Raw genomic sequence first — 18,647 nt, 5'->3', positions numbered from 1 at the left:
GGGAAAATAGCCGACACAACCTATAATGTCGCCGATTGTGACGACCCCAGGGTTATCCGCATGTTCCACGTGAATATGCTGAAGCCCTACCGGAAGCGCCCTGAAGAGGTAGTGGCCATCTGTGCACCTGAAGCAGAGGATTTAGCCAGACTTCCCTTGCCAGATGTCTTAGGGGAAAGGACTCAGTCTAAAACATGGGACCAGGTACACTTGGGTGAAGTCCTAGGCCCCCGGGAGAGACAGCAGGCGGAGGAGTTGTTGAGGCAGTGGCAGAGGGTGTTTTCGGGGAGACCAGGGTACACTCGCCTGGCACAACACAAGGTTGAGACCCAGGATCAGACCCCCCTGCGACAAAACCCCTTCCGCGTCCCTGAGTCTGTACGAGAGGGGATGCGACAAGAGATACAAGAGATGCTGCGTTTAGGGGTCATTGAAGAGTCAGATAGTCCCTGGGCATCCCCCGTAGTGTTAGTGCCCAAGAAGGATGGGACTACATGGTTTTGTGTAGACTATCGTAAGCTCAATGAGAAAACAGTGACGGATGCATACCCCATGCCGCGTGTGGATGAGTTGTTAGACCGGCTGGCGGGGGCAAAGTATTTGACCACCATCGATCTATGCAAAGGCTACTGGCAGATTCCCCTTAGTCCTGAAGCTATTCCCAAGTCGGCATTTGTCACCCCGTTCGGCTTATTACAGGTTTGAGTTATGCTATTCGGGATGAAGAATGCCCCGGCAACCTTCCAAAGGCTGGCTGACCGGCTTCTGGATGGTCTCCAGGACTATGCTTGTGCCTACCTGGACGACATCGCCATCTACAGTGCGACATGGGAATAGCATCTAAATCACCTAGAGACAGTATTGGACAGGATCCAACAGGCTGGAATCACCCTGAACCCAAACAAGTGTCATGTGGGCAAAGCAGAGGTTCAGTATTTAGGGCATTGGGTGGGAAGTGGGAAACGGCGACCAGAACCAGCCAAGATTGAGGCCATAGCCAAGTGGCCCATCCCACGCACTAAAACCCAGGTCATGGCGTTTCTAGGGACAGCGGGGTATTACAGGAAATTCGTTCCCAATTACAGCAGCATAGCCAAGCCCCTCACTAATCTGACCCATAAGAACCAACCACGCCAGGTAACCTGGACCTCAGAGTGTGAGGAAGCCTTCCGCCAACTAAAGGACGCCCTCACCAATACCCCTGTATTGGCCGCACCCGATCCAACTAAACGTTTCCTTGTTCACACAGACGCTTCTATGTTTGGATTGGGGGCAGTACTGAGCCAAGTCGGGCCGGACGGCCAAGAAGACCCGGTAGCTTACCTGAGTCGGAAACTACTGCCCCGTGAAGTAAGCTATGCGGCCATCGAGAAGGAGTGCCTGGCGGTAGTATGGGCACTCAAGAAGTTGCAACCATATTTGTATGGACGACAATTTTCCCTCCTAACGGACCATAATTCCCTAGTCTGGCTTAATCGGGTCTCCGGAGACAACGCCAGATTGCTGCGGTGGAGTTTAGCCCTACAACCTCTGGACTTCACCATCCACCACAGACCCGGCAAACAAAACGGTAACGCCGATGGACTAAGTCGACAAACGGAACTTGTACCAACCCCATAAACTTCGGTTATCCCCAAACCGATCCGTTGAGGATCAGACTGTGTATGCCGATCGCGTCTCTGTAAAGGGGAGCCGTGTTACGTGTTACAGAACCACTCGGCACCCAGAATATGTTGTGCAGTTATATGTATGTATAATAGGTTCCATGTGAGATGCATGTCCCTAATGCATCAGTTCACAGGCTGCGCCCCTGGGCAGAGGGGACACGATATTCTCCTTTTGTCTGCCCTCCCCCCACCTTTGTAATTCCCACAGTAAACATTGGCAGGCTCCGCCCACCTGTGGCTTTTGTAATGTATGTCTGGCCTGCTGCTTTTCTATTGGCCGGCCCTCTGTATCTGTGTGATATATTCTGTGTCCTGTGAGTAAAGTGTTGTCAGACTGGAAATACATGGAGAACCAGTGATCTTTTATATGCGCCCATGTAACCAAGGAATTCCAGCCAGCGTCATTCATTCAGACTCCAGCCAACGCAGAGCGGACCTCTGAAAACATGGGGTGGTACTGAAAGAGGTACCCCAGCTTGTTAGACCCCGTTACAGACGTCTCTTCTCTCTTTCCTTCATGGAGACGACCCCCACTTCTATGGGCTCAACCGATGATGAGGGTTCAGATTTAGCTGGGAACAAAGAAGCCTCACATTGCACCACTCTTCTCTCTAGCAATCTGCGGTCAATGCGGGTGGCCTGTGTCATGGCTTCCTCCAGAGAGTCGTTTGGTTGATGCAAAGTTAACTTTTCCATTAAATGCTCGGATAGGTCCCTTCGGAAAAGCCCTCTGAGTGCCAAGTCATTCCAAGATACTTCTGGTGCCCGTCGTCTATACTCAGAACAGTACCACTCAGCAGAGAGCTTTTCCGGGGTAAGACTCATAATCGTGTCCTCAGCCAACCTCACTCAATCGGTTTTGTTGTAAATCAAACCCAAGGCCTCAAAGAACCGATCAACAGACAATCTCACAGAGGTGGTGGGGGATAGGGAGAAAGCCCAAGCCTGCGGTCCTTCCCGAAATAGAGATATAATTATCCCCACCCTTTGACTCTCCTCACCCGAGGACCGAGGGCACAGGGAAACCAGTAATTTACAACTCTCTCTCTAAATACCATGAATTTACTTTTATCCCCAGAAAAGGTATCCGGAAGTTTGATAGAGGGATCAGGAAAGGGCAAGGAAACATCTGACACACCACCAGACGAAGAGGAGGCACCCCGGACAGAATTAACAGTATCAGCCAACTCTCTTTGCACCTGTTGGGGCAAAGCGACCAAGGCCCTTTGTTCTACAGACAGGTTCTGCATCATTTTGGTCAGGTTGGTCACCTGATCTGACAGAGCACGAGCGGATCCATGACAACAGTAAATCAAAGTGCCTCCGCAAAATGTTAAGGTCAGTGATAATGTAATGACACAGGGCTGGTGTCAAAGGAGATTACGCCTAGGGGGCGCTGCAGGGTTAACAGGGATGCAGAGTGGTTCATGCACGCCGCTACCAGAAGGGAGAGCGGGAGCCTGAAACAGACTGGGAGCGCGAAGCACGGAAAGCCGAGGGAGGTGGAGCTAACGACCCGCTGGGAGGATGAGAGCGTGGGATCCGAAGCACGAGATGAAAGCGTAGTCCGAGTTGAGCTGAGGGTCAGAAGCCAGACAGGACCATGGGAATCAGAGGGATAGACAGGAGAGTAGTCAGGGGCGAACCGAGGGGTCTAGGAACCAGGAAAGACGGAACAGTACCGAAGCAGAAGACAGAGGCAATAATTAGTCAGGGGACAATCCGGGTCATACACAGCAGAGCTCAGTCAAACAGAGGCACAATGATTACAGAGGAGTAACCTGGGTCAGCTCCTCTAGCCGAGTAAACGGAAGTATCACCGACACCGGACCCAGGAAACGCCAGAATTAAATAGCCGCCCCAGACCCAAAGAGAGGTGAACTAAATTAACCCTGACCTGACCAGGATGGAGACAGAACCACCCCATCCAGAGTCATGACAGCAGCTTTAACTCTGCAGCATTAGAGGAGCGCAGGGACGTTGGACTTGGCTGGACCAAGTCAGGTTCAGTGCAGTGCATGCAGACTCTAAAGCAAACAGCATGCATGTCCGTGCTCCTTGCCTGATATACAGCAGAGGTGGTTGGTAACCTAGTCAATGAGCAGTACAAAATGGATTTATAAATCCTTCCCTTATTGGGAACATTGAGGATTTTTAATAGGAGGCAAGTTTCAAAGTCAGCTTTGAAACTTGACAAGATAAGAAAGCCTCTAGGGGTTCGTCACTGACAAAATGCAGATTCAGCTACTTAAACATTCATGTAGAGGACTGAGCCCCTATAAAAATTATAGCAGTAGCATTCATTTTAGTGTTGTAGTTGCAGAAAAATTCACCTACAATCCATAAGCATATGAGGGCTCTTTGGTGGACTCTTGCCGTGGGTAATAGCATTTTTGGCACTGTCCCTGAGCTTGATTTACAAAGTAGAGTTCGTTTTCTGACAATGATCGCTGCCTAAGCTTAAATCCCTGTTCCCGTACTGAATTTGGTGGAGCCCAGCATCATGCTGGCATTATTAGTCTGGGCGACCACTCACAGAGTATGGGCACTCTCTGATCCCTGTCTCCTGCTAGGCTCTGGCCATCGCTCGCTACACCTGGAAGTGTGTGGCTTCAGAGAGGAGCTGGAGATCAGAGCCATGCCTGACACTACCTCACGAAAGGACATGCGCAGTTCACCTCTGAACCCAGGTAGCCTACACCCGACATCAGAGGAGCAATAATGTGGGCGAAGAAAGCTGCACACATACGCGAGTTTTGCAGAGAGCTGGCAATGACGCCCACAGGGGAGTAATAACATGGTTTGAAGGCCAACTAATCTGGGGAAAGCAACATCCCATCAACTAGTCAACGGCCTAATTAGTCTATGAGTATTATGCTAATATGAAACGCAGTTTATAAAGCCTTTTTTAAGAGTGGGTCTATGTGTTAAACACTATAGAGGACTCGGTAGACAGGGTATTTAGCAACAACTAGTCTAATGCTGGTTGCAGGGTATGGAGGACCTGTCAGTTTCCCTTTAAGACTTTGGGTGAGTGTTACTACACTTTATTGCATGAGTATAACAGCACTGGAAGGGTATCATGCCCATTATACCAGCTCAAAGGAACGTACTCAAAATTCTAATTTTAAGTAATAGTTTAAAAAAAATATTTATCAATTGGTGGTTGTTTAATACTTTAATTACACAGGCAGACCATGATAAAAGATGTGCATAGTCCACATAAGGCTGCCATTTGTATTGTCAGCCTTAGTCCTGCTTTACATAGGATGATGCACTGTCGAAAATGATAATTTTTGTGCAGCCAAAAAGACCATTGCACCCAACAAAAGTCCGTTTTGCTCATTCATCGGGTTCACAATAATCTTCCAGTATAAATGCACCTTACTTTTTGGGGAGAAAAGATCTAAAATTAGATCTGCAGAATACTTAAAGTAATATCTCTATATATAAAACTCAATGTGTGTGTGTGTGCGTGCGTGCGTGCGTGCGTATATCACCAACCAATCACGAAGCATCTTTTATTTCACCAGAGCTGTTCAAAAGAAGCTAAGCTGTGATTGGTTGCTATGACCAACAGTTTTCCTTGCAACCAATCACTAAGCATCTCTCATTTCACCAGAGCTGAGCTGTGATTGGTTGCTATGGGCAAGTTTTCCCACTTGACAGCACCTCAGCAGACACTGACATGGTGGGAGAAATCTAGCATCCCCAGGAATAATATAAGCTCCTGCCATCATCTGTCCCCCATAGTACATGACAGAAATGAATCCCCCCATCCTGTATGGTATCATTAAGTGACACACATGAATGGAGGAAAGTGCACATATTAAATGTCATGTGGATTTAATATTTTCTCACACTTTTATGCATTATTGATGTGTTACTGTGCTCTGATGCTGTGAGTCTTTTTAAAGTGCTACTTTCCCCATAATTCACCTGAATATACCCATATAACACGTAATGCTTTTCCCATAACAACCCATTAAATATGATACTATACCGCATACAGATGCTGTACATCCATGAGCATCTCAGCCGGACAAATTACAAGTTGACCTGGGATCTTAGTGAACCATATTTCTGTGCAATTTCACTATTCTACTTTTACTGGCTTTGACAGGACGATGTGGGATATTGGGGGTAGTAGTCCGGTGGCTCTGGCTGATGGGATGATGTGGGATATTAGGGGTAGTAGTCCGGTGGCTCTGGCTGACGGGATGATGTGGGATATTAGGGGTAGTAGTCCGGTGGCTCTGGCTGATGGGACGATGTGGGTGGGATATTAGGGGTAGTAGTCCGGTGGCTCTGGCTGACGGGATGATGTGGGATATTAGGGGTAGTAGTCCGGTGGCTCTGGCTGACAGGATGATGTGGGATATTAGGGGTAGTAGTCCGGTGGCTCTGGCTGATGGGACGATGTGTGTGGGATATTAGGGGTAGTAGTCCGGTGGCTCTGGCTGACGGGATGATGTGGGATATTATAGTGAATGTGGCTATGCGGAGTGGCCGGGGCTATACACTCAGCTTTATATATATAACGATGTGGGATATTAGGGGTAGTAGTCCGGTGGCTCTGGCTGATGGGATGATGTGGAATATTAGGGATAGTAGTCCAGAAGCTGTGACGGGATGATGTGGGATATTAGGGGTAGTAGTCCGGTGGCTCTGGCTGATGGGACGATGTGGGTGGGATATTAGGGGTAGTAGTCCGGTGGCTCTGGCTGACGGGATGATGTGGGATATTAGGGGTAGTAGTCCGGTGGCTCTGGCTGACGGGATGATGTGGGATATTAGGGGTAGTAGTCCGGTGGCTCTGGCTGATGGGACGATGTGTGTGGGATATTAGGGGTAGTAGTCCGGTGGCTCTGGCTGACGGGATGATGTGGGATATTATAGTGAATGTGGCTATGCGGAGTGGCCGGGGCTATACACTCAGCTTTATATATATAACGATGTGGGATATTAGGGGTAGTAGTCCGGTGGCTCTGGCTGATGGGATGATGTGGAATATTAGGGATAGTAGTCCAGAAGCTGTGACGGGATGATGTGGGATATTAGGGGTAGTAGTCCAGCAGCTGTGACGGGATGATGTGGGATATTAGGGGTAGTAGTCCAGCAGCTGTGACGGGATGATGTGGGATATTAGGGGTAATAGTGCAGCGGCTGTGACGGGATGATGTGGGATATTAGGGGTAGTAGTCCAGCGGCTATGACAGGATGATGTGGGATATTAGGGGTAGTTATCCGGTGGCTCTGGCTGACAGGATGATGTGGGATATTAGTAGTCCGGTGGCTCTGGCTGACGAGACTGTATGGGATATTAGGGGTAGTAGTTCGGTGGATCTGGCTGACGGGACGATGTGGGATATTAGGGGTAGTAGTCTGGCGGCTGTGACGGGATGATATGGGATATTATAGTGAATGTGGCTATGTGGAGTGGGCGGGGCTATACACTCAGCTTTATATATATAACGATGTGGGATATTAGGGGTAGTAGTCCGGTGGCTCTGGCTGACGGGATGATGTGGGATATTAGTGGTAGTAGTCCGGTGGCTCTGGCTGATGGGATGATGTGGGATATTAGGGGTAGTAGTCCAGCAGCTGTGACGGGATGATGTGGGATATTAGAGGTAGTTGTCCGGTGGCTATGGCTGACGGGATGATGTGGGATATTAGGGGTAGTAGTCCAGCGGCTGTGACGGGATGATGTGGGATATTAGGGGTAATAGTGCAGCGGCTGTGACGGGATGATGTGGGATATTAGGGGTAGTTATCCGGTGGCTCTGGCTGACAGGATGATGTGGGATATTAGGGGTAGTAGTCCAGCGGCTGTGACGGGATGATGTGGGATATTGGGGGTAGTAGTCCGGTGGCTCTGGCTGACGGGATGATGTGGGATATTAGGGGTAGTAGTCCAGCGGCTGTGACGGGATGATGTGGGATATTGGGGGTAGTAGTCCGGTGGCTCTGGCTGACGTGACGATGTGGGATATTAGGGGTAGTAGTCTGGCGGCTGTGACGGGATGATGTGGGATATTAGGGGTAGTAGTCTGGCGGCTGTGACGGGATGATGTGGGATATTAGGGGTAGTAGTCCAGTGGTTCTGGCTGATGGGATGATGTGGGATATTAGTAGTCCGGTGGCTCTGGCTGACGGGATGATGTGGGATATTAGGGGTAGTAGTCCGGTGGCTATGGCTGACGGGATGATGTGGGATATTTGTAGTCCGGTGGCTCTGGCTGACGAGACTGTATGGGATATTAGGGGTAGTAGTCCGGTGGCTCTGGCTGACGGGATGATGTGGGATATAATAGTGAATGTGGCTATGCGGCGTGGGCGGGGCTATACACTCAGCTTTGCACACTAACCATAACCGTAACCGTAGTTAGCTACTATGCCCAGGCAGCGCCGGGCTCTTCAGCTAGTATAGCATATTTTTACAGATAGATTGTTTTCTGGTGGCTCTATGATTTGACTGCCATAATCAAACACAAATATGACAGAATATTTCAGTGAGATTCAACTCTTAAACCCCAAGTGTGCTAGAAGAAGAGAACTTAAGACTTTGGAGCCATCACTTGCCACTAGGGCTCAATTTCTTAAAGGTTATTCATAAATAATCGATATATGCCCCTCTACATTTATGCTTGGTAGTATGACGTCAATGACATCCTACACGTTAGAGCTGCTTTTGAAAATGTATAGACTTCTTGTGAAACAGCTATGTGCACTTGTCTCGACGTGCAGAAGCACAGACAGATATTGTTTGCAGTTCTGTCCTTGGTGTCCAAATAGGAACATTTACAGTACGGCTTGTAGTGCGTACTACATATATGGAAAGCCTATAAAGAGTGGACGCTCATACAGTACATCAGGATATTTCTACAGACATGTGAGGGATTTGTGTATGTGCCACATTAGCATACCGAATGGCTGACACCCCGCTGTATTTTTCAGACAGCTGGTAATTGCAGCCTCTCCCTGTGTCAGGCACACCCAGGCTGTGTTCTCCCGCTCTGGAATCAGAGCTTCTCACAAATTTCTGGAAGCAAAAAAGAGATTTTATTACCAGAGTCCACAGCAAGTATACAAACTGGTCTAAATGGCTGCCTTCTCCTATTCTTATAACTTGCCACTTTGGCGTCCAGATGCCGTAGATACTGAACGTAAATTGTTCCTCAGCCCTTCATCATCCGAAAGCCACACAACAGAATCCAGCACTACAAAAGTATCCTATTCCCAAAGCATCGAAGAGACCATTAATACCAAAGTGAGTGTGAACTGTACCAGCCAGACTTCCCAAAGCTTGGAGAATGGAGAGGGAAAGCTTAACACAGAACTGGCCTCCTTCAAGGATAAGGTGAGTGCAGAGGGAAGGGCAGATGATGATGGGAGTCTACGTGTCTACACTCTACAAATATGCTTGGGTTCAACTCAATGAGGAAGTGTAGAGAGGAGACAGTGCGCTCCGTGCATTCATTTTACATTACTGCGTAGCATGGTTTTCTCATAGCAAATGGTGGAACACTAAGTAATGGACACATAATCATTGTGTATTATATGAAATGAACTTTTCAAAATTATACACTAATTGATTGAATGTATAGAACAGGCCGGTGGTCATCTGCTGGACACATTGTCAACACTTATGTTTCATTTTTTGATCTGTGTGATATAAGACTAATTATCCCTATGGCCTTCGTTAGTGAATATGCATGGCCCAATTTAAGTAATTGTATTAGATCTGGTAAAACATATTAAGAGATGTAAAATGTATGATAACAGATCGCTTCAGTTGTCATCAGTTTCCATTCAGCAATGTGAAGACCTATTATAGGCAATATATGTCTTTATTCTAAATTATTTGCTTCACATATCACTTGCTGTGCATTTTGGAATTAACACATTTGATAAAAGTCGAGCAGATTTTGGACAGCTCTGCCAACTATCGAATGTGTATCGGGACCTTCTGACTTTCTCCTGGCAGAAGATGTTGGGGGACATAAGGATGAGATGGTTGGAATACACCTAGCATTCACATGGTATGCCTTTCAGCTAACCCCAGCTTACCCCAGTGTTATTTATGACCTTGTTTACTCTGGCTTGATCATATACATCTGGTCCACTCTTAATTGTCTGACCAAGAAGAGCAGAGACCACTCCTCTCTGCTTCACACCTGACTGCACTTAGTTGTACATATATTGCAGAGCACAAGTCTCCATAGACTTCAGTCTGCATTGTGATTCCTATAAGTGTGTTCTAGAAGTGTGAAGATTAATTTAAGAATTAAAACCAGAATTGAACCAGAAGGGAACTGAAGGTAACTGGACACAGTCACTGTAAACAATGTTTCTGTTTGTTTTCACTTTCACCCCAATAATCCTTCACTTTCTGCTAATTCCCCTAATCCCTACTCCTAGTAAGGAACTGTTCATCTCTTCTTCAATCCTCCCCATCCACCTCACCTCCGCCTCAAAACTGTTCCTTAACATACAATCCTCTGTCTCCAAACACAGACAGCCCCCTCATGCCCTCTCCTGCCCCCACCTGGTAACACTTTCTCTGCTCCTTCTCACTGCTGGTGATATCGCTCCAAATCCTGGTCCTCCTCACCACATTCCCACAGTCATTTCTACCTCCCATCCACGCTCTATCACAACCTTCCGTAACCTCTCCAACCTTATACCCATTCACCCAGCCCCCGCTTCCCCAGTCCCACTAACAGGAGCTCTGTGGAACGCTCGCTCTGTCTGCAACAAGCTTTCCTACATCCATGATCTTTTCGTTACTACCAAACTCTCCTTCCTCGCCATCACCGAAACCTGGCTCACCCCTTCTGACACAGCCTCTCCTGCTGCACTTTCGTATGGCGGCTTCCACCTTTCTCACACCCCCCGCCCCAGCAGCAAACATGGTGGAGGAGTTGGTTTTCTCCTGTCAGATACCTGCTCCTTCACCCCAATCCCACTGCCACCCTCTGTTACCCTCCCTTCCTTTGAGGTGCACTCTGTGCGCATCTACTCCCCCTCCAACCTCCAACTGGCTGTCATCTACCGCCCCCCAGGGCCAGCCACCACCTTCTTTGACCACTTCACCACCTGGTTACTTCATTTCCTTTCCGCGGACATCCCTACTATCATCATGGGCGACTTCAACATCCCCATTGACACTTCCCTCTCAGCTGCCACTAAACTTCTATCTCTCACTTCCTCCTTCGGCCTCACTCAATGGTCTTCTACAGCCACCCACAAAGATGGCCACACACTGGACCTCATCTTCACCCGCCTCTGCTCCCTAGCTAACCTCTCTAACTCACCTCTTCCTCTCTCTGACCACAACCTGCTCACATTCTCTTCCCTCTTCACTCCATGTCTACAATCCCCACCCCACAAACTTTCACACCCTCGCAGGAATCTTAAACACCTTGACCTACACTCATTCTCCGAATCCCTCCTCCCTCTTACAGATATAAGTTCCTTACACAATGCGGATGACGCTGCCGCTCTATATAACACCACAATAGCTGTAGCTTTGGAATCCGCTGCCCCACTTACACATACCAAAACTCGCAAAATCAACAGACAGCCCTGGCACACCAGCCTGACCAAAGAGCTGAGGCGAGCTTCCAGGGCTGCTGAGCGCAGATGGAAAAGATCCCACTCCAACGAGCATTTCATCGCATTCAAACAGTCCCTCACTACTTTCAAGACCACACTCGCCACAGCTAAACAAACCTACTTCTCATCTCTCATATCCTCCCTGTCTCACAACCCTAAACAGTTATTCAACACCTTCAATTCTCTCCTCCGCCCCCCAGCACCTCCTCCCTCCCCACTCATCTCAGCTGAAGACTTTGCCTCATTTTTCAAGCAGAAAATTGATAACATCAGGGACAGTTTTGGTCAACAACCCCCAGAGCCCTTCCTCCCGACTTCCCAGCCCTCCACCTTCAAAACCAACTTCTCCACCATTACAGAAGATCGACTCTCCACTCTACTCTCAAGATCACATCTCACCACCTGTGCACTCGACCCGATCCCATCCCACTTCATCCCAAACCTCACCACAGTCTTCATCCCAACCCTAACCCATCTCTTCAACCTATCACTAACAACTGGTGTTTTCCCCTCAAGCTTTAAACATGCCTCCATCACACCTATCCTCAAAAAGCCCTCTCTTGACCCATCCTCTGTATCTAGCTATCGCCCTATATCACTTCTCCCATACGCCTCCAAGCTACTGGAACAACATGTCTACCTTGAACTGTCCTCCCATCTCTCTTCTTGCTCCCTCTTCGACCGCTTACAATCTGGCTTCCGGTCACACCACTCCACTGAAACTGCCCTTACTAAGGTCACCAATGACCTCTTAACTGCCAAGAGCAAGCGACACTACTCTGTCCTCCTCCTCCTGGACCTGTCGGCTGCCTTTGACACAGTGGACCATTCCCTATTATTACAGACCCTCTCATCCCTCGGCATCACAGACTTGGCCCTCTCCTGGATCTCATCATACCTAACAGACCGGACATTCAGCGTCTCCCACTCACACACCACCTCCTCACCTCGCCCCCTATCTGTCGGAGTCCCACAAGGTTCAGTCCTAGGGCCCCTGCTGTTCTCTATTTACACCTTTGGCCTGGGACAGCTCATAGAATCTCATGGCTTTCAGTATCATCTTTATGCTGATGACACACAGATCTACATCTCTGGACCAGATATCACCTCCCTACTAACCAGAATCCCTCAATGTCTGTCCACTATTTCATCCTTCTTCTCCACTAGATATCTGAAACTCAACATGGACAAAACAGAATTCATCATCTTTCCCCCATCTCATGTGACCCCCCCTACGAACCTATCAATTACAGTAAATGACTGCCCACTCTCCCCAGTCCCACAAGCTCGCTGCCTCGGAGTAATCCTTGATGCTGATCTCTCCTTCAAACCACATATCCAAACCCTTTCCACTTCCTGCCGACTTCAACTCAAAAATATTTCACGCATCCGTTCATTCCTCACCCAAGAATCTGCAAAAACCCTAGTCCATGCCCTCATCATCTCTCGCCTTGACTACTGCAACCTCATGCTCTGCGGCCTCCCCTCAAACACTCTCGCACCCCTCCAATCTATTCTAAACTCTGCTGCCCGACTAATCCACCTGTCCCCCCGCTATTCCCCAGCTTCTCCCCTCTGTCAATCCCTTCACTGGCTCCCAATTGCCCAGAGACTCCATTACAAAACCCTAACCATGACATACAAAGCCATCCACAACTTGTCTCCTCCATACATCTGTGACCTCGTCTCCCGGTACTTTCCTGCACGCAACCTCCGATCCTCACAAGATCTCCTTCTCTACTCCCCTCTTATCTCCTCTTCCCACAATCGCATACAAGATTTCTCTCGCGCATCACCCCTACTCTGGAACTCTCTACCACAACATATCAGACTCTCACCTACCATCGAAACCTTCAAAAAGAGCCTGAAGACCCACCTCTTCCGACAAGCCTATAACCTGCAGTAACCACCGATCGACCAAACCGCTGCACGACCAGCTCTACCCTCGCCTACTGTATTATCACCCATCCCTTGAAGATTGTGAGCCCTCGCGGGCAGGGTCCTCTCTCCTCCTGTACCAGTTATGACTTGTATTGTTTAAGACTATTGTACTTGTTTTTATGTATACCCCCCTCACATGTAAAGCGCCATGGAATAAATGGCGCTATAACAATAAATAATAATAATAATAATAATAATAATTCAATCACCCAATATTTTTGTTCTGAAGGGAATTAAGATGTTGCAACATAATTTAGAATATCCCGAGTTTCTGTGATCGGGCAGTCAGGAGAGATAGCTGTTTGTCTGCTGAATGGTGGTTTGGCCTACAGTTATCCCATGGGTATGGCCAGCAGAGTTCTTTAGGACATCATTGAGATGGATGTTGCTTACCTAATACACAAGGGCCACTAGTAGTTCATCCAGCTGTAGGTTCACATTTTTGTTCAATTGGACGGTTATTTTGTGTAGTATGAGAAGAATCTCTATTGTCTTAATGAGGCGTAAATCACAATTGGTGTGCAATTCTATAGGAAGGGAGCTGCATAGGATGCAGGCAGATACATTTCCTAGCTTGTGTTTTGCAAAGTGTTATTTAGGCTATTATCATTTGTCCATTGTATGATTATCTTATTTGGACACTATATGGGAGTGCTGTCAATATAAGGTACTGCACATGACATTACCAAAGGCTGCCATACGAGTCAAAATAGGTGGGTTTGGGTGAGCATCGAACATGCACTGGGGTCACTAGCCAGGAAAAGGTAAGAGAAAAATTGGGTTTCTGGAAATGTGTGGCAGCAGCTTATTCTTTTTGCGCATAAATATGCATTTGGTCAACAGTTATCTTATGTATATGAGGACCTTACCAGAGGCTACTGTCTCAAAATGGTTACACACATAGGCCTGTTCTGATCACATACAGTCTGTTTACACATGGGCATAGTCTGATCACAAATGGGTCTGGCCTGATCACAGATAGTCCTGGTATGTTCAAAGAGGACATATTCTGGATGCACATAGTCCTGGTCTAATTATACCTAGGCCTTGTCTGATCACATACAGGTCTGTTCTGATTACAAATAAGGCTGATCTGATCACATATAGGCCTTGTCTGATTACATATAGGTCTCATCTGTTCACACATAGGCCTTGTCTGATGATACATATGCCTCGTCTGATGACACGTACGCTTAGACTGATAAACACAGACATGGTCTGATCACACTTAGGCTTGGTCTGATCACATATAAGCCTAGTCTGATTACATATAGGCCTCATCTGATGACAGACAGGCCTAGACTGATGACACAATCCTAGACTCATGACACAGGCCTCATCTGATGACACATAGGCCTAGTCTGATGACACACAGGCCTAGTCTGATGACACGCAGGCCTCGTCTGATGACACGTAGGCCACGTCTGATGACACACAGGCATGGTCTGATGACACTTAGGCTTGGTCTGGTCACATACAGGCCTAGTCTGATTACATATAGGCCTCATCTGTTGACAAATAGGCCTAGACTGATGACACATAGGCCTCGTCTGAAGACACACAGGCCTCGTCTGATGACACATAGGCATGGTCTGAAGACACACAGGTCTTGTCTGATGATATATAGGCCTAGACTGAAGACACACAGGCATGGTCTGATCACACTTATGCTTGGTCTGGTCACATATAGGCCTTGTCTGATCAAACATAGGCCTCGTCTGATCACAAATAGCCTTAGTCTGATCACAAGTAGACTTCACCCTACCAAATAAGTTCACGTGTAGAGAATGTTGGACAAAAATTGAAAATTTATAATTTATTCTTGTAATGTATGAAACTACACGAGGAGAACATGCAGAAAACTGTGTTTAGCTGCTATTTATTAAATTCCCACCACTTACATAGCCCTAATGTATTGTTATACTGTAGAGCCAGCCAGAAAATGTGCTTGGTTGTAAACTCTCCATCACAAAAAAGCTTTGCTAATAAATATTTTTTCAGATTAAGGCTTTGTTCATATTTCATTTCTTTTACAGCAAGAATAGCTGTAAAAAACATTACCACCATTTGAACTGTAACAAAATGCAAGAAAATCAATGAGGTCCTCAGGATCTGCCTATACATCATTTTGAAAATGGGTCCAGAAAAGCTGTCATGGATCTGGTATAAATAGCAGTCATGACGCTACGATGAACAGTGAACTGAACCTTACAGTGCATTTTTTGATGAATAATTAAAAATATACAATCATTTTTTTTCTAGTATACGGTAATAATATTATACTTCACCAAAACATTCAGTGAGTAGGAACAAGTAGAGCTAAAATGTAAAGCACAGGGGAAGAAAGGAGTCTGGGGCTCTGAGGGTGTACTTTTTAGACTACCACACTAGTGAAGGACTGTGTTTTATTAGGTTCACAAGAGAAAATAATTCTTACGGCTCATCCGCCATCTTTATGGTAAAGGGTACTTTTATCTCAATTTCATATTTGCACATATGGTAACTAAAATATCCACCTGCTTTTAAGAATTAGCCTAGTGTTACACGATTGCTCAGAGTGTGATAAGGCAGAGCAGCCTAAAGACAAGTCCTCAAAGAATCCTGAAAGAAACACCCCATTGGTAAAGACCATGGTGGATTTAAGGCAGAGCCAGATGAGCAGTGGGAATAAGAGTGAAAACTTATCAGTTTTAACTTGGTGACAAATAGGATCTGATTGCACTGTTAAAATATTACCATCCAGGGTTCTTGGCTAGGGAATCCCCCAGAAATCATCTGTAATTTGTTGGGGGGGGGGGACCAGGGAGCAAGTGCTTGATTTCACTACAGCGCCACCATAGATTAAATTAAGCCATTGAAATCAATAGCTTGTCTAGACCAGGGTTCCCCAACTTCCAGTCCTCAAGGCCCACCAACAGGTCATGTTTTCAGGATTTCCCTTGTATTGTACAGGTGATGCAATTATCACCTGGGCAATACTAAGGAAATCCTGAAAACATGACCTGTTGGTGGGCCTTGAGGACTGGAGTTGGGGAACCCTGGTCTAGATAATGCACAAGAGGTGCGAGGGCCTCCAGTATAATGTACACTATTTACACCTAAGAAAAGTAGTCTACGCCTCAATTTATTCAAAATTCTCTACTGGTATTTGAAAAGGAGATTTCTAAGTCAGGCAACTACTTAAAATGGCTCTCATCCATAATGACTCCTACTGAATGCATTTCCATTTTTTTATTTCCATACGTCTATAGGAAGAAGTTGTTAGGCAATCATACCATAGCTCTATCAGTCAATTAATGGTCTATCGCTATAGAGGAAATGAAGACATAGGTAGACCTTGTAAGGACAACACATAATCTGTGCCATTCATGTACATGACATAGTGGAATATGACATATGAGCAAGATGTGGAATATGACATATGAGCAAGATGGGGAAAGGTATCTAGTGACTCCTTGAGCCGTATCAGGTATTATGAGTATTATGAGTGCAAAATGAATGTAGACATCAGGTGGTGGAATCTCATGTATAAGTGGAACAGAAGGTAAATTTCTGATGAGAAACATCTTTGAAGGTTCACATGCATGTGTGATTTGATAACTAGGAAATGCAAAGTCTAAGTATTCTGTCTCATTTTCCAATTGTGATTTGCAGATCAGTTTCCTGGAAAAACAACGTCAGATTTTGGAGGAACGCTGGTCAATGTTGCAGAAAGAAGAAAATTCTGAAAAAGACTTAGAACCTATTTACCTTTCATATATAAGTCGCCTCCTTGGACAAGTCAATGGTGTAACCAAGAGAAACAACGAGACTCAGAAGAACCTGCTGGAAGTGGTGGATTCTGTCAATGACATAAAAGACAAGTTAGTTTTGGTTTGTGGGATCGTGCTTATGATTATCAGTACTGTGCGAAAGTTTTAGCCAGGTGTGAAAAAAATGCTGCAAAGTAAGAATGATTTCAAAATAGAAGTGTTATTAGTTTATTTTTAAGAAATAACAAAAAATAAGGTAAATGGACAAAAGAGAAATCTAAATCAAATCAATATTTGGTGTGACCGCCCTTTGGCTGCAAAACTGGGTTCTTTTAGATGTAATTGTACTAAGTTCTTGAAACAATTTGTCAGTAAGATTGTTCCAAACTTCTTGGAAACACCTTCTGTTTCTTCATAAAATCTCAGACAGACTCAATAATGTCAGAGCCATATCATTATTGCCAGGACTCCTTGTTTTTGCTTATGTTGAAGATAGTTTTTAATGGAATTGGTTGCATGTTTGGGGCCAATGTTCTGCTGAAGAATAAATTTGGAGCCAATGAGATGCCTCTCTTGTGATATTGCATGATGGATAAATTTCTGCTTGTATTTCTCTGCATTGAGGACACCAAGAAATGGGTAACGTTGAGGACCGTAGATGCAGTGGTCAACTAGGGAAACTTAGTCCAACAGATGAAAGATACATCATGATTACTTCCCTTCGAAATTAGAAGACATTCAGCAATGCCATCTACTCAGAACTGACGGCAACCAGTGTAATCCAGCTACACACATTTTCTGTTTGGAGAGGTCTGGCCAGAAGTGAGCTTCATCGAAGAATTTCAGCCAAAAACGTGGAATCCCAGGCCAATTGACTCAACTATGCGTGACAATATAGGAACTGGGGTGGAGAAAAAGAGCAAATGGGCTGTATGGACTGATGAGTGAAAAATTTTAAAATATTTGGCTGCAACAAAAGGCAGTTTATTCATCAAAGGTCTAGAAAGCAGTACAGTAATGAGTGTCTGAATGAAGCATGGTGGAGGTTCTTTTCAAGTTTGGGGCTGCATTTTAGTAAATGGGGTAGGGAACTGGTTCAGGATTAATGGTGTCCTCAATGCTGAGAAATATAGGAAGATACTTATCCATCATGTAATAACATCAGGGAGGTATTTGATTGGTTACAAATGTATTCTGCAGCAGGAAAACAAGCCTAAACATACAACCAATGATACGCAGAACCATTTTCAGGGCAAGAACCAAGTGTCCCGGAAGTAATGATAAGGCTCCCACCCAGCCCTGATCTCAATATTGAGTCTGCATGTAATTACACTAGAGAAAGAAGGATTTGCATCCAAAGTCTACATCTACAGAAGATTTGTGGTTAGTTCTCCAAGATGTTAGGAACAAACTCCCTGCTGAATTCCTTCAAAACCTTTGTGCAATTGTACCTAGAAGAATTGGTGCTGTTTGGAATTCAAAGGAGAGTCACACTAAATATTGATGATTTACATTTCTATCTTTTGTTTATTCACTTTACATTTTGTTCATTGATAAAAATAAAGTAACACTTCTATTTTTGAAAGAATTTTTACTTTGCAGCATTTTCTTCACACCTGCTTAAAACTTTTGTACAGGACTGCACTTGACATGATTGTTTAGCCAC

The 18,647-nt window shown here is 45.9% G+C and overlaps 1 protein-coding gene across 2 annotated transcripts in view; it reads left to right on the top strand.

The window, feature by feature from the left end:
- Positions 1 to 8,483: 8,483 nt before the first annotated feature.
- Positions 8,484 to 18,647, top strand: part of LOC141049582 (keratin, type II cytoskeletal 80-like) — a 33,513-nt gene continuing 23,349 nt past the window's right edge. The window contains exons 1-2 of one of the 2 annotated variants that reach the window (XM_073546146.1): positions 8,484 to 9,030; positions 16,884 to 17,092. In XM_073546146.1, the coding sequence (XP_073402247.1) occupies positions 8,773 to 9,030; positions 16,884 to 17,092 (467 nt within the window). In that variant the 5' untranslated portion in view covers positions 8,484 to 8,772. The remainder of the gene's footprint in view (positions 9,031 to 16,883; positions 17,093 to 18,647) is intronic. The other variant, XM_073546147.1, reaches the window with a different exon arrangement.

Source organism: Dendrobates tinctorius, unplaced genomic scaffold, assembly GCF_039654945.1.
Source record: "Dendrobates tinctorius isolate UK_male_01 unplaced genomic scaffold, ASM3965494v1 ptg000145l, whole genome shotgun sequence".
Taxonomy (NCBI): Eukaryota; Metazoa; Chordata; class Amphibia; order Anura; family Dendrobatidae; genus Dendrobates; species Dendrobates tinctorius.
Note: the sequence above shows the minus strand (reverse complement) of the source record. Positions and strands in the feature narration are given on the sequence as shown.